We start from the raw sequence: 17,697 nt of genomic DNA, 5'->3' as shown, positions 1-17,697 counted from the left end.
CATATAGTTTGTACTTTGGAAAGTTCGTTTTGGATATTTATTAAAGTAGATAGTTTTTTTTTCTAAACAAAGGTTTAAATAAAACTTCATGGTTTGAATATTAATATACAGTTCATTTAAGAAGGGAATATAATTCACTTAATAATGCACAATATACTTATTATAGAATAACATTAAAATTATTATTTTAATATCCGATAGAGACCCAATAATTGTTTAGCTAGGTTCTAACAATTCGACTGGAAAATACCATGGCTAAATAACTTATTTGGTTATCTGTAAGTTATTTAGCCATGGAAAACACTATACATATGTGTATTATAGTTTTGTTAAAATTAATTAATAAATAAATAAATAGTTTATACCTCGTTGTGCACCCATATGTCAACAGGGCAATGTTTACAAAATACTTCAATGACGAGATGCCTAACATATATTTTTTGGTAAGTTAATTACGATTTTATGTCTATGATCAATCATTGTAAATATAGTATATTGCAGCGCTATCTAGCTAGAAAATGTAGCGACTATGAGAGGAGGCAGTTCTTCACAATCGGTTTTGAGTTATTTTTTGGCAGTAGATGGCACTGCCGAATTAATTTAAATAAGAATAAAATCGGCCAAAGCGACGTTAGCTGCTGAATCTCACTAAGCCCGACTAAACGTCACTAAACCCAACTAAACCTAACTATAACCCTGGACATTGGGTGCTAATCATAGTTTTTCACAGTGATTGTTGAATCATTTTTTTTAAATTAAATGTTCGAGTTACAGCCATCTTGACAATTTTTTCAAGTTTGTTGTAATCTCAAATCGAGCTAATCACTCCCTACGCAAACGACCGAGGCGCTACCGGTGGCAGTTTAACTGTGCGGGTTTTCCCCGCACGTCGTTTTTCAATATTGTGGCGGCCGGCCTAGATCGTAGTCCTTATCTCTATTTGCTATGGTCGCGGAACAACAACAACAACAACAGCTATATGGTTATTATCATTATTTTATTCATCATCATGACATCATGATTCCAATATTTTGTGGCAACTGGTGAGCCTGGAGGGGCACGTCGTCGTCGTCGACTTGCAGGCTGCTGATAACGTAAACAAAATGATTTTGATCGTACAATAGAGAAATTCGAGTGCAGCAGCTCTTCGAACGGCCGTCCGTCGGTTTTCGGCGTCCGCGGTATTTAAATTCTTCGGCCGGATCGCCCGTCTCAGGGTAGTTTTCAAACTTCCATTTTCTCCTTTGTCGATCGTTTTTCCCCTTTTCGCTCGTGCGCTGGAGGTGGTGGTGGTGATCGGCCCGCCTATATTCACCGAATCTTGTTGACCGTACTAGAGGTGTCATCGAGACTTCGACACCGAGTCCTCTCTCCGCGGATACATATGTGCGCGTACACCCTTGCAACATCGCCACAACGAATCGACAGATGACGGTTTGATGACATGACTGACGAAAATTGGACTCATGTCAGCGACCGAAAGAGATATGGAATCGGTGAGTACAGTGCCTGATCCTTGACTTGGACGAATGTATTCTGTGAAACCGATTAGTGCATCATATTTTACACAGTTAGAAACTATTAACCAGTTTGTTTCTTTTTGCTGTCAGTACAATGTCCTAGTTGTTGTGTGTTGGTAATGAGTATTGTTATATTTGGATATTGCTGGTAAACACTTGCCTAAATCTCTCTCTTTAGTATGCAAGACACTGCTGATTGTTCCTTAATACTGAAGATGTACATGATATGACATACTGATGATGTTATTCCATATGAAACATAAATACCTGATTTATTTTAAGTGAATGATTCATAATTTGTTTGTATGTTATATTAATACCATTAATTGTGATATTTATTAAATATTATTGAGTAGTTTTTTATTGGATATCTTTATTAGGTACTTTTTTTAAAATAAATTATAAACTATTAAAATATTTTTATTTACTAATTATTTGTCAAATAACAAAAAAAAAAAAAAAAAACGTAAAAAAAAATATTAATAAGAGCCTTGTGCTGTGCTTTTTGATGAACAAGGAAATAAATATATTATATTAGGAAATAGCCGATAGAAACTCACTATTAAGTAGTTAGTATTTCATTTTCATATGAATTGTAGTAGATAGAGTTATAAGAATTCAATTTACTGCAATGAGTCATTATTTTGGTCATATAAATGACTAATGTACAAAACCAATAATTTATAAATAATACATTAATCAATAACATGAATATAGCAATTTTCTTTATTTAAAAAAATATAATTTTACCATTAAGTTCTCAAACAATATTTATGAAATGTATTGTTAATTATGTTCTCTTTCTCTTATCTCATTACAAAACTGTTTGTAATTTTGTTAAGTGTGTTGACCATCAAATACAAAAAAAAATATTGTTACTCCCATCATTACTAGATACAGGATGAGCTTGTTAGCAAATTTCAATGACATCCAATATTTATAATTGAGTGTTTTAAACAACACCATGACTGCAAAAAGGGGACAAACTATACTGTTTTTTATTTCAACTATTATTAGCTGCTGTTCCATTTCATTTATTAATATAATTTATTAATTTATGACCTGAATTTGTTTTGATTTGTAGCCATTCATAACTATCTTCAAAGTGGACCACATCGTATCAAACTTTTGGCCGGTGAATGTGTTCATGTCCTGGAAGAAAGTGCTGAATGGTATTACGGATTCTCTTTTAAGAATAAATCAACCCACGGGATATTTCCTAAGAAATTTGTTCATATCATGGATAATGTTGTCGAAAAATTTGGGTTTGTTTGATTTTTAAAACTAGTTATTTAGTGATTAATTTTTTTTATCATTATTAGGCCAGCGGAGTTGACAGTTTTGAAACAACCACAAATTGTGCATGAATTAACTAGCGTTATCCGAGAATGGGGTGCCATATGGAAACAATTATACATAGTAAGAATAAATCATTTGTAGGTGTACAAATATTTTTTTATTTTTTTATTTTTTTTAGTCTCACAACTCAAATTTCAAAAATGTAAAAAATAAAATGTATGAATTAATAAACTTTAGAAGTAAAATATTATCTGGTACACTTCCAGTAGACGAGCTAAAAGAAGTACAAAGACTGGCTACATCTACTATAGATATTGGAAACAAGTAAACAAATTTTAAATAATACAAAAAAATATAATTAAAAAAAATTGTTTTATTCATTATAATTATTCAAACAGTGACTCGCCTGTGATGTAATTTTTATTGAAATGACTTAACTTATATTTTGTGTTATTACATATTAGTAATGAAGTTTATAATTTGTATTCTGTTTACTTATTTAGATTATTAGGACTAGATATGGTGGTTAGGGATGAACAGGGTAATATTTTGAATCCATTACATACACCAACCATCCAACTATACAAACATCATGAAATAGCTACTGAACGCATCCAAAATTCTCATGTAAAATTTGTGTTTATTTAATGCAATAATATTGTTTTTAAATGTTGTAATATTTATAATTGTAGACTGCTGGAGTGTATAAAAAGTCAATTCAGCAAATCAATTATTTGTATAACTACACTGTGTATTTATCCGTACACAATTTCATGTGTAAAATAATGGATGATGCTGAACTGCTATTAACATTGTATGATGCAAAGAGTGGTAAATCATTTTCTGAAAATTTTGCTATACGATGGGCAACCAATAAAATGGACCAAGGATGGCCACAGACTGATATTTTTCATAATTTCAGAGCTTTATTCACAGTAATAATCTAAATAGAATATTTTTGTAATTCTTAATTCACATGAATTAAAAATACTCACAATTTCATTATCTATTTTTTAGGACTTAGGAACCAGAGATTTAACTCGAGAGAAGGTATACTTAGTGTGTTATATAATAAGAATTGGTGGTATGGATAATGATAGCAATAGTAAAAAGAGTTGGGCTACAACACAAATTCGTAGACCATGGGGTGTTGCAGCTATGGATTTAACTTTGTATTTTACCCAAAAATTAGAGAGTGATGAAGACAAGCATCATTTTATGCCTTTTTTACCGTAAATATGTTTTGATTTAATTTAAAATTCAATTAAAAATTGAATTTTTTCTTATTTAGATGTGAAAAAGATAATCTAGAAAATACCCTGAAAAGGTATTTAAATCTCAGAGACTATTCTCATAAAGAACATAAAGGTCAAGGACTGTATGTCAGTTTTAAACTACTTCATGGGGATATTAAACAGGTATTTTACAACTATTTTATTTATTATAATATAATTTATGTATTATTTTAATTGGTCTTCATTGGTAGGTGCGAGAAGAATGTCCACATTTAGTACTCGGTAATGTTGCCTTAGTGAGAAAAATGGGCTTCCCAGAAGTTATATTACCTGGTGATGTGAGAAATGATCTCTACTTAACGTTGGTAAATGGAGAGTTCTCAAGAGGAAGCCTGTCTTCATCGGACAAAAATATCCAAGTTACCGTCACTGCATGTAATGAAAAAGGTGTTAAGTTACTAGTAAGTTATGATTATTTCTTATTTAAAAGGGTGTCAGCGCATTATATTTTGATTTTAAAGCCAATTATGAGTATTTTAAAACTAAATGTTTGTACATCCTCATACACTTATAACTCTATACAATTAAAATATATTGAAAAGTTTAAAGATGCCCCAGATAATAATCTTACCTTTAAACTTCGAGTTTGGGTGAGAGAGAAAAATAAAATGAGCTGACATTCTCCTCAAGTATAAATATCAAATATTGAACCTTTAATATCTAATAATTATTTTAGGGAGTAATTATGTTGGGCGGCGACTCTGAACCTCTTTCTGATTTTAATTCTGTTGTTTATTATCATGAAGATAAACCTCGTTGGTATGAAATTGTAAAATTAGCCATACCTATAGAGGATTTTAAAGGTAGTCATTTGAAGTTCATGTTCAAACATAGATCGTCTAATGAAACTAAAGATAAAAATGAAAAGCCATTTGCTCTATCATTTGTTAAATTAATGCAAGATAATGGCACTACCTTGAGAGACACGTTGCATGAGTTGTTGGTGTACAAAGTATGTATTGTAGTATACAATTTTTATTTCTCTATAAACTCAATACTTTATGTTAAATCCAATATATTATATTATAGATTGATCATAAAAAATTTGATATCATGGACATATCGTATCTAAGTCTTGCTTCAAGGAAAAATGAATTAACTGAAACAAATAATCAAATATCTGTACCTGGACTATCCTTAGCTAATAAAGATGTATTTATTATACAGTCAAATATTTGCTCCACAAAACTAACACAAAATGGTATGTTAGTAAAATATCTATAAATTAAATAATATGGTATTATTATTTTGTTTTATTCAGTTGATCTCTTGGGTTTGTTGAATTGGACAAGTCACCCTGACAAATTACGCACGAGTTTATCTGCTTTGATGATAGTAGACGGCGAAGAAGTAGTTAAGTTCTTGCAAGATGTTTTAGATGCATTATTCAACATTCTTATGCATAATTCAGATTCTGATCTCTTTGACAACATGGTGTTTGAATGTTTGGTTAGTAAATATGTTTAAACAGTAATTTCTATTCTTATGTCCATTATTCATTAATTTCAATGTTGATGTATTTAGCTATATATTATTGGATTAGTTTCTGATAGAAAATATCAGCACTTCCAACCAGTTCTAGATTTATATATTAAAGAAAGTTTTTCTGCAACACTGGCCTATAAGTGAGTTATAAATTCAAATACATTTGGCAACAAAATGTTTTATAATATATATAATTATTGTATGTTCTAGTAAATTGATAGTAGTTTTAAAGTTCCATTTAAGTAACTCGGATCAAACTGACAAAGATCTCTTATTAAAAATAATGAAATCATTCAAGTACATCATGAAGTTTATTGCCAGATCTCGTTTTTTGTTTTCTCAGTAAGTGTTTTTGTTATTAATTGTTTATTTTAAACTTTAATATTGAATTATATATTAAAATTATAACTTTAATCATAGGTAGATAATCACTCTAGGACAAATGCCTTTAGTATTTTTTTTAACAGATTTATAAGCTTGACTAGGCTTCTTTTATAAATGCAACACATTCAATGTCTGGTAATAAAAAAATCTTAGTATCTAAATTTTTAAAATCAGTTGTTGAATGAGGGAAAAGAGACGAATCTTTTTACAAATTGTTTGATGGATAAATTAGTAACATTGTTTTATTTTTTTTTTGCATATAACATAATGTGTAATAGTGGGACAATCGTCATATTTATTACTTCATTGGCAATACTTACCAATTTTTCAATTTCTATAAAATTAAAAAACAAAAACAAAGAGGTAGAATATACTTCACTACTATTATCTATTAATATTTAATTTAAATAGGCAAATCATTTTCTTGGATATTGACCAACATGACACTTTTTTTAAATGACAGATATAGCACACACTGTCACTACTGTCACACCTATGAATATGTTGACCCTTGTTCAAAATAATTCATTAAGTATAGTTTTCCATAATACATATGGTTTGTATATGCAATTTTACTTATATATATTTTACTAAATGCCTTATGACAACAATCAATCGTGTTTTTCATGTGTCAAAAAGTAATTTTAGTCCATTCTACTTATACTCCCAATCACAAAATGTTACCTATCTATTCCTACTTATGATTGTAATTATGTTGTATTCATTGTTTTCCAATATTTATATTAATATTATATGTTATTTATTTATCATTTCTTTTTAAATAGATTGTATGAAGGTAAAGGACAACAAACGTTTGAAATGTCCATGTATGAAATGTTGAAGTTGATATCGAATATAATGTGTAGTAACTCAGATGTAACATTATTTTTACAAGGTGCATGTCTTAAATATATTCCTTATTCTATTCCTGACATAATGACTGTCTTTAGTACTACTCAATTAAGGTATATAATTGTATTACTTATTAATAAGATTCAATGTCAATGTTGTTAGTATGTTATCACTCATTTACTGTACTTCAAATTTTCTGTTAAAGTACTTTACTGGTGGAACTCATTGGTAACTTGCCTCCATCCAGACTAGTGAAACAAAAGTTAATCACCATGAGCGATATAGTTCATAGCCAACTTTTTTTAAACTCAGATTGTCGTGCCATATTACTTCCATCTATTCTTGCTAGAATTAAAGAGCTTTTGGAGTCTTCTGATGAGGTATGTATTCTATTTAAAACTAAATATTTCATTAATTTAATGTATGCAAGTATAAAATTTCAACCATAGCATAATTTTAATAATATTTTACTAATTTGAAATTAATTGATTAATTTTTCTGTCATAAAATGTTTTATTTAAATTTATGGTTTAAGAGGACGCTTCAACCCGATGTATTGTTTCTGTTTTACAAAATATGTATAACATAGTTAAAACTGTTTTGCAAGGGACAACTATAATACCTCTGTGTTTATAGTAGAATTAACAAAATTCTACAGCTGATAGGGAAGAACTTTATCTGTGTCGTAGTTTTTTATTTTTTTCCATAGCACTAAACAATAATTATTAATAATTAAATAAAAAAAAAACTTGTTTTCAAACTGATAACTTTAATTGTATTTATGTTATCAGAATAATAAAAACTACTACTCAGATAAAGTTTTTCCCTATGCACTATGGAATTTAGTTTAGTTGTCCTGCTTAAAACATTTTTAAGATTGAGATAACACATGCGGGTGTAGTGTCCTCTTAAGTAATTATCGATTTAATGTAAATATTTGCTCACATTTCATTAATGTTTTGTTGCATCTTGAAATTTGCAACGTGCATGCTTGTGTTTTAAATACAAATTATGGCACAGTATAATATTCAATATATTTTAACCAACAATATATATTGTCGCAAACTCACATACATAGTGTCTAGACTGTTTGTAAACAAATCAATATTCTGTACAGATATCATAAAATGTTTTTAAAACTTTCTAGACACTGTGTATTTAATGTATATTATGCATTAATTTTTGTTCTAACCAAATGGAAATCTTTTTCATGTGTATAAAAACAAAATGGAATGAATTGTATGTAACTAAAAATGTGTGTTAACATAATATAATTGTATAAATATTTTAACATATTTCAGTGTTATGAGAGTTTACCTTGTGGTTGCTTGTTGGCCTACCACTCACAGCACATTGGCAATCTTGATTTGTTTTGTGCTTTAATTGAAATTAAATTTACCAATTTAAATTATTTAAATGTTGCAAATACTAATACTAAATATGGGTAAAATTATTCCTAAGACTCCCAAATCTATATTTATTCATCTAAAAATCTATTTATCTTGGATAATTTATGGGAAAAACATCCTTGATCTTTGTTATTTCTTTGGTACTATGAAATTATAGTTTTGAATTCTTCTTATTCTAAAATTGGTTAATGTATTTTGGTATTAGGTAATAATTCATATTCATTCACCTATTGAGTTAATGAAATTCATTTTTTCATTTCTAATATTAGTGTAATTTTAAGTATGATACAACTAAAGAAAGAAAAACCATGTTTGATTAATAAGAGATTAGATTTTGAATAGAATTGATTAATTGTTATTTCATAATTAATGGCAACAGATTACTTGAATGTCTTGCATACAATTTTATATTAAAAACCAACCAATTATTTGTTTATTGCATGTTTGTTTTGGGATTCTAAAAAAAATTAATACATTTGAATACTATTTGACATACTAATATTTTTATAATAGTACTAATAACTAATAATATTCGCTTGGTTTTAAGTAACAAATAAAATTAGTTCAACGGATTTTCTTTTCAATTAAGTATCTGTATTTGTTTAAGTTAAGGTTGACAGTTTTTGCTGTTTGTCATCTTGCATTGGTATACCTTTTATTTCTTGAGTATAGCTTGAATGGTATACCATAGAACCGGAGTACCAACATACCGTTTAATCCTGAAATAATACCATATACTATGTGGGTTGATCCTGTTGTTGGTTTTTTAGGTGTACTGGTTCTAATACTGCAAGTTGGTATCACTGTTTTCTTTTTTTGGTATTCCAGTATTATGGTATACCATTCCATACTAGAACCTATTTTATTATAGCAATACCGATCTCTGATTTCAATACTGTCAACCCTAATATAGATAATTTTACTAGAGATAGGTTGTTAATTTTGAAACTATTTAAAAAGAAATGCATTATTTAATAGCTGCATATTAGGTACATATAGGCTTATTTAATTGACTACATTGGAGTAAATTTGTGCTAAACAAGAATAAATAACTGTAAATTGACTATACAATTTTAAAAATGAATGTAAACTCGTTTAAATTACCTCTATATTATGTACATGTAAAATAAGGCTTCATTTATTTTGGAAAAATAAGGTACTGTGATCAAAACTGTGTCCGTATTTCATTAATGTTTACAATTATTTACACTTTGGTACAGATTTTTGTTATTTTTGATTTAAAACATTGCATTGTATGTTTAATGTGGTGTTTGGTTTATTTAATGTTTGGGTACTTAAGCACAATATTTTATTTAAATATATTTAAATATATTATGTTATGATGCATTGATAAAAATAATTGAACATATTGAAATGAACAAAATATATAGTAGCAAGTACCTGCACTATTAAATGCATTTACCTCGGAGAACTTAAATAGATTATCTTTTCTTAAAAATATGTTGATCATGTTGGCATGGTAATCTTATATAATACACCATTAAGTGGCTTGGTGTGGCAGGGTGTTTGACTTCAATCACAAATGTGCTCTGTCAGCACTGACCTGGTGCCACTAGTTCCTGGATGGGTGACCACCCAGGTTCTTAATGGTAAGTCCTTGCCATATATTTACACTTGTTCGAAACCAACCATACCCTTCCCCACAGTTTAAGACTTACTACAAAACCACCCAATGGCATATAATATTGTTGCTGGTTAATTAAGACCAATAAAAATAAAAATAAGTTATTAAATAATGCATTTCTTCTTGATAATAATAATAGTAAAGTAATTAATATATTGACCTACAATTTTTAAAAAAAATCTAAAGTTAATTACTTTTTTTGTATTTTAAATGATATTATTATTTATTTTTGGTCATTAACAAAATAAGTTAATTTGATAGTAAAATAATTTTTTATACTTCTGTTTTTTGTTAAACATAATATCAATATAAGGTACTTAAAGAAAAAAAAAATCTTCGTTAGGTGATGTTTAGTAGTAGTATTTATTAACTTCACCAGGCAAAAACTAGCATCGAGTTTCGAAACAAAACAAAATCAGTAGCAAAAATTGCCAAAGTGCTGGGAGAAAATGGCCGCAAGTTACTAGACTCTCCTGACATGAGTGATCAAGTATGTTAATTAAAATTATGTATTTATGCACATTAATTTGTACTTGGTTGTTTACTTTAAAAGTTTAAACACTAGCTAGATTAATATTTAGACTTTGTATAACACCACCAATGAATTATTTTTACTACTTATAACATAAAAATTAACAAAAAATAGAAAAATGTCTGCATTAATTACTGTGGTAATTTAGTAATTTAGAATCCCTGGACAACTGAAATGTATACTAAATAAGAAGATTAACGTGATTAAGTAGATTCGATACTGACCTGTGTGAGGATGGCACATCATATAGATGCGTTGGTAACTGGATAGTAGGTGATTATAGTGTAAAAGAAATAGCAGTGTGCTCAAAAATCTAATTTTGATGGGTTCAATTTCTAAAAGTTGAAAAATCATTTTCAAGTCAATTTCATGATGAATTCAAATATGTTTTCAGAAAGAGTATTGGTTATAGCATTCCTCTCCAAACACAAAAACGATTTATTCAGGGCCCCAAGATTAAAAAGAATATTATTTTCTTATGTTAATAATTGACTGATTTTGTGAAAGAACATCTTAGCCAGCCATCCCCCGAAAAATCAAATCAAATGACTGCCTATGAATAGGTTTATATTGTTAGAAAACATCCGATATCAAATGTCTGTACAAAATCGAACAAGATAAAAATATATTTATTAAAACTTAAAGTACTTCTTAGAAAGCATTTTCATCTTATTTTAAATCCACATTTTGCTGTCGTAAATATTTATTATTTATTTTGTAAACATTTATTTTTATAAAAAATGATTTGCTAACTTTTTTATTTTGTAAATTGTTTTATTTATGATCTCTTAAGTGCTGTTTAAAAGTGTTACATTTTTATTATTTGAGTAGGTAATGTTTTTTTTCGTATATAAATATCATAATTTACCATAAATATTTGCTTTGTGGATAGACTTCTTTATTTTATGCGAATCGAGCGATTTATTGAATTTTTACGATTTTGCATTGATGTGTATTATTATTATTTTTTGTTTTCTTGTTTTTGTGAACTTAACTCTGTATTGTAGACCTCGCGGCCGTCTAATTTGATGAAAATATATTAACTCATGTAAAAGTTTAATTTATTTTTACGACTATCCATTGTGTACAGGTCGAAATGTGTGTAAAACTATTAGGCGACATTATGGATCTGCTGTACGTTGCCGACACGGGATCGACGTTTCGTGATATCACCGAAATAATGCTCACTGTTATGCGCACTGTTATACAAACCACCATAGCGATGAACCGCGAAGGGACACTAGTGGTAAGTGTATACCATGATGATTTTTTTAACGACAACCGGACAACCTATATTTTATATGAAGCAAAATAATTTTAATTTTAATTTTTTAAGATATTTCGATTTGTAAATTGTAAATATCAATAGTCAAAACAATATTTTTTTTTATTAACAAGCACTGAAAGCCTATGAGTGTTAAAATAATCATTATTTCCCATTATAATACCGGCAAACAATTTCGTATTTTTGTGCTCTAGGGCTATCTCGTGTCCATCATGATATCGACGTTGCGCCAGATGACCGCCGAACATTTTGATATCTACATTAAAAACTTTCCCACCAAAATCGATCTACTAGATTTTCTCATGGAAATACTGCTCGTCTTCAAGGATCTTGTTATACGGCCTGTGTTTCCCAAAGACTGGTGCGAGATGATAATGCTTCAGAACAGGTAAGACGTTGCTACACCTTTTGAGCAGGCCCCCCACGTGGATTTTTCAATTACCATACCTACAAATAAATCCGGGACCTCGTATGTTATATAATTATTTAAATATGAATTCTAAAATTTAATTTTAATTTTTATAAAAGGTGCCTATAATATTGGTTACACAGCTCTTTTGCTGTTCTACACATCTATAAAATATCTGTTATATTAGTTACTCTAAAAGAAGTTTAAAACACATGTATGTATATTTTACACAATAATTTACTGCAATTTAATATAAAAAGGAACATATACATTTTATTGGATATCATCTACAGTAGAGGGGGACTAATTTCTTGTATCATCCTGGATTTTTTTTCCCAAGAAATGCTCGCGTCGCCCCCCTACCCGCCAACCGACGCCAAGTGACCCGATCTTATGAAATATAAATTAAATACAGATAGAATATTGTATTTACAAATGTTGTAACGTGTACTGGACCTGCAAAAAGGTTACCACTTCCTCCTCCACATCCTTCTCTTAATCTCATCCGAGTCTTGGGATACTGTTTAGATCACCTCTTTCGGATTGTTATAAAATGTAGATTTTGCATGCACTTTTCTATGTACGCTACGTGAACAAGATTCACAACTAATATTTATTTAAATGTTTGTTTCCTTACACAGCGTGATATTAAAGTCGTTGAGGTACTTTTCGCACACAATCCGCGACTATTTCTTCAAAGACTTCGAACACCAAGCATGGAATAACTTCTTCCATTGCGCCGTTACATTCTTGACGCAGCCATCTCTTCAGCTGGAACAATTCTCATCTAATAAACGCTGGAGGATCATCAGTCGGTACAAGGACATGCGTAGAGAAACAGGATTTGAAATCTTAAGCATGTGGTTTAATTTGGGTAAGTTTTGCATAGAACACTTGAGTTCCATTGTGTCACCATGCTGTTCCGGGTGCCTGAGTTAAGTTTCTGTTTTAAATTTTGTTTTTGTCGTATTATAGGGCAGTACAAAGTAAATTTCGTCCCTAGTCTGGTGGGCTCTTTCCTAGAAATGACGTTGACGCCCGAAGTCGAATTGCGCAAAGCCACCATACCCATATTCTTTGATATGATGCAATGTGAGTTTTATTCGTGTTTTGATGGTCACACAAATAAACGGGACTCGAGTAACATTAAAGCTAAATTCAATGACGTAAGTTTTTTTTTATTAAATGGTATTAATTAGATATTACTTTTTATTTTTATATATTATTTATCCCATGAATTTGTAATAGTAAATATTGTAATGTGGCTTACCAAATTTATTATGTTTGACAGTTTGAAAACGAAATGATCGCCAAACTAGATCACTTGGTTGAAGGTGGTAAAGGTGATGAACAGTTCAAAGAACTTTTTGAATCTGTAATGTTAAGGAAGTGTGAAAATCATTCTACTATGAGAGACCAAGTAATTAAAATATTTAATCCTCAAAGTTAAATAACTTTAGAAAGCAGAGGGTTTTGCTTCAGGACTTATATTACACTAAGTACTGTCAATCATTAACTGTAAACTTTTACCTAATTAATCCAATATTCTTGAGTACACAAAATAAATTTAATATTTCTAATTATGAAAAAAAAAGTTATAACTTACTATGTTTGAATATTTATTACCAGATACAAAAATATTTAATTCATATTATTTTGTTGTATTATGCAAAAATAACGCCAATACCAGTTTTTTCTTGACACTTATGATTTTATTATTTTATTTATAACTGTGTGAATATTAATATAATAATATTATTTAAGTCAAGTAAAATAATGCAATTTAAATTTCTATTAACACTTCTCTTTGACAATATTCAATTCATAAACTAAAGTTGAATAATTTGTATAATATATTACTTATTATGCAGAAGCATAACCATTTAGTTAAAGCACAAATGTGTATCGTTATATCTGGGAAAACAATATTAATTATTGACAAAAATTAAAAAAGTGATACACTTGACATGCCACACTCGCGATATAACAGAACTATGCCTACAAAAACAAGTATATTATTCTTTCTATGTTAGGTTAGGTTATTTATTTTTTTCTACTAAATGTTAAACTTAAAAGTTTCTTATTTCTATAAATATGTGTAACATTTTATGAGACTTTTATTGCACTTACTTGATGTTTTTAAAATTAAAAATGTCAAGAATCTTAAAATAATAAAATAAAGTATGTTATACATATCTAAACTTAGTTTTTATTGAATTTCAGGGTAATCGATTTGTTAAAATAGTTACTGGTCTTCTGGAACGATTACTAGAATATCGAGCTGTCATCAATGATGAAAACAAAGAAAATAGGATGAATTGTACTGTTAACTTATTGGTAAAAAAAAATATATAAACCTAATTTAAATGTAATGTTATGAATTTTACAAACTTTTTCTTTATTTAGAATTTTTACATGGATATAAAACGACAAGAAATGTATATCAGATATGTGAACAAACTGTGTTCTCTTCACTTAGAATGTGATGACTTTGCCGAAGCTGCGTATACTCTTAGACTACACAGTGAATTACTATCGTGGTCGAATGATCCATTACCACCTTTATTACGGTCTCCATTGAGATACCCAACGTGTGACACACATAGACAATTAAAGGAGGCTTTGTACCACGATATCATTGACTATTTCAATAAAGGAAAAGTAAGATGTTTGTTACTTCAAACAGTTTTACAAAAATTGTATTACACTTTTTTTTTCAGATGTGGGAATGTGCTGTGTGTATGTGTAAAGAACTAGTAAGACAGTGTGAAAGTGAGACATATGATTATATACAGCTAAGCTCATTACTTCAACGAATGTCAAATTTCTATGATAATATAATGAAGCAGCTTAGACCTGAACCAGAGTATTTTAGAGTTGCATATTATGGTAAAGGTTTTCCCTCATTCATACAAAACAAAGTTTTTATATACAGAGGCAAAGAATATGAACGTCTAAGCGATTTCTCAAACAGGACACTGAATCAATTTCCCAATGCTACTTTAATGCAAACTCTATCAAAACCTGGATCAGAAATCACTGAATCTTCTAATCAATGTATCCTTTTATACATGAAAACATTTTTAATGAAATTGTGGTGAATTTTAATGATTGGCATGTTTGTATTAATAGTGTTTATGTATTTTATTTCAATATTTTTAATTCCCTTAACTCTATAATTAATACAGATATTCAAATTAATAATGTGGAACCTGTAATGGATGACCGAAAAGAACATTTATTAAGAAAACCAATCAGCCAGCAAATACTTAGACATTATAGGTTAACTATTACAATATAATCAACAATGTACCTAATTATATAAATGATAAATAAATATGTTTGTATTCTTTTACTATCATAGAGTGAATGACGTAAAGCGATTTAAGTTTTCAAGACCATTTTACCGTGTAGACCCTAAGGTAAACTCAAATGATGATAACGAATTTGCAAATCTATGGATTGAACGCACCGTGTTAGATACAACATATTCATTACCTGGCATATTACGATGGTTTCCAGTTAAACATTTTGATACATACGAAATAAGTCCACTTAAAAATGCAATTGAGACTATGCAGGAAACAAATAAGTAATCAATGTCAAACTATTAATCAGACTAGTATTCAAATTATTGTTTATTATTATAGGTATCTAAGAGAGTTGATAATAGCTCATAGAAATGACTCAACATTACCATTGAATCCTTTGACTATGAAATTGAATGGCATATTGGATGCAGCTGTGATGGGTGGAGTGACCAAGTATGAAAAAGCATTTTTCACATCTGAATATTCGTTGAATCATGAAGAAGATGAACAACTTATCGAAATGTTAAAGGATTTGGTTGCTTCCCAAATACCATTATTAGATATTGGTATAAAAGTACATAGCGCACGTGCTCCACCGTCGCTGACACCTTTACAATCACGATTTGAAGATTGTTTTGAAAAAATGAAAGTGCATATTGAAGAAAATTATGGCAAAAAGGTACCCATATAGAATACAAAATTGTGTAATAATTTTTTAATCATTGTTGAGTATTTATTTACCATTATTCCTTTTAGACGTGTGATATTAAGTTTGATGTAATCAAAATGAGAAGACATACAACTGCAGGCAGCCGTTTTAATGAAAAAAGATATTCTGGATCTAGTATTGGATCAGCAGAGTAAGTCAGTAGCTTAATTGGAAGGGGTGCCAAGTATCAGTTTGTGAATCGAAGGAGAGGGGGCCTAAGGGGCTTTGGCCCTCTTCTTTTGGAAAATGTTATATATAATGTATTTATTTGTATAATTAATTTTTATTTTATAGAGGACAAAATGGTATAACTAAGCAATCTCTTATGTCAACAACTTCGCTATCTTCCAGCTTGGCTATCTTTGCAGGACCTGTGTTAGTGTCTGGTTCGAATAAATTTGGTACTATTGGGGCGCTTACAAGAAAAGATAAAAAAGAAAAAAAAAGACGTAATAGGACTGTATCAAAAATGGCGACAACAAATGATAGAGATTTGAGTATTTCTAACAGCTCTTCTAGCAATAGTCAATGGTATGCACTGCCTGATGCAGACAATATGTCTTTGAGTTCTATAAACAGTAATCTGAGTGTATTTTCTTCTCCTACGCCTGTCATTGAGCTACGGCAAGAGGTAATTACAATAATAATTCAATAATTATTTTTGAAAATAATAACTGTTTATTATAAACCTATAGCTGACACCCAAAAGGCCTTTACGCTCAGAAGTGGAAAAAGAGAGACGTTTAAGTCGGCCCAATAGTGGTCAGTATCAATTTTCAAAGTTACCTTCCATGAACAGTCTTAACAGGGATTCATTGGGTAAGTAAACACTGTAATACTTTGATAGAGTATTATTGTTACTTTATGTCTGTAATTTTTACAAGTAGCAACAGATTCAACGGCAAGTGATGATGACACTCCTCCACCACTGCCTGCTAAGACGAGAGAAGCAGATTATTCAAATCTCTCAGACAAGGACAGTTTGGGCCTACCAGATTATTGTAGTCCTATTATAATGAATAACATTATGGTCAGTATTCATTTTTATTCTGTAGAACATATTGTATTATGTAGTAGTAAGATACTAAATAGTTTATTATTGTTACATGTCCAGTCAGAACAGCCGTTACAATTAATCAACTTACAAGAAAACAATAGGCCACCAACGCCTCCACCCAAGAAACCCCCAATGAAAGCCCCTGTATGAAAAAATTTAAATAATGTTTATTTAAAGAAAAAAACAAATGAAGCTGTGACCAATGATGATTTTATTATTTCTGATATTTTTTGATTTAGATCATATAATGTATTTAGTATAATCATATAACATACATAATATTATATTATAAATTTAAATTAATAATATTTATACTAAATAGAGAATTCTGGAAATATTATGTATCTTTGATAATTCACCGATCAAATTGTATTAGTTTATATTAATATGAGTACAGCCTCATTTTTTTTTTAACAGTAAACCTTTTTGTTTTGTATTGAGACCTATTGGTGCAATATTCGTATTTCATACAAAAAAAACTACTTTAATCTCATTTACAGATATT

The 17,697-nt window shown here is 29.4% G+C and overlaps 1 protein-coding gene across 3 annotated transcripts; it reads left to right on the top strand.

Moving 5' to 3' along the window:
- The first annotated feature begins 1,136 nt into the window (after positions 1 to 1,136).
- Positions 1,137 to 17,437, top strand: LOC111037430 (dedicator of cytokinesis protein 1). 3 transcript variants are annotated; one of them, XM_022319997.1, is made up of 33 exons: positions 1,137 to 1,496; positions 2,605 to 2,785; positions 2,843 to 2,939; positions 2,998 to 3,143; positions 3,323 to 3,446; positions 3,512 to 3,754; positions 3,837 to 4,051; positions 4,111 to 4,237; positions 4,306 to 4,515; positions 4,791 to 5,066; positions 5,144 to 5,315; positions 5,376 to 5,563; positions 5,639 to 5,739; positions 5,810 to 5,941; positions 6,769 to 6,948; positions 7,041 to 7,215; positions 10,269 to 10,379; positions 11,512 to 11,667; positions 11,901 to 12,094; positions 12,757 to 12,989; positions 13,091 to 13,281; positions 13,407 to 13,535; positions 14,339 to 14,452; positions 14,522 to 14,776; positions 14,836 to 15,172; positions 15,304 to 15,397; positions 15,480 to 15,707; positions 15,766 to 16,105; positions 16,183 to 16,286; positions 16,430 to 16,766; positions 16,831 to 16,954; positions 17,020 to 17,165; positions 17,250 to 17,437. In XM_022319997.1, exons 1-33 carry the CDS (start codon positions 1,445 to 1,447, stop codon positions 17,340 to 17,342), a joined length of 5,805 nt encoding a protein of 1,934 aa, XP_022175689.1. In that variant the 5' UTR covers positions 1,137 to 1,444; the 3' UTR covers positions 17,343 to 17,437. The 3 variants fall into 3 exon arrangements, with proteins under 3 accessions (XP_022175689.1, XP_022175691.1, XP_022175690.1); XM_022319998.1 differs by having other exon boundaries at positions 1,445 to 1,496; positions 17,023 to 17,165; XM_022319999.1 differs by lacking the exon at positions 10,269 to 10,379.
- Positions 17,438 to 17,697: the final 260 nt, after the last annotated feature.

Source organism: Myzus persicae, unplaced genomic scaffold (genome assembly GCF_001856785.1).
Source record: "Myzus persicae strain clone G006 unplaced genomic scaffold, MPER_G0061.0, whole genome shotgun sequence".
Classification (NCBI taxonomy): Eukaryota; Metazoa; Arthropoda; class Insecta; order Hemiptera; family Aphididae; genus Myzus; species Myzus persicae.
This window is presented reverse-complemented; position numbering and strand designations above follow the sequence as displayed.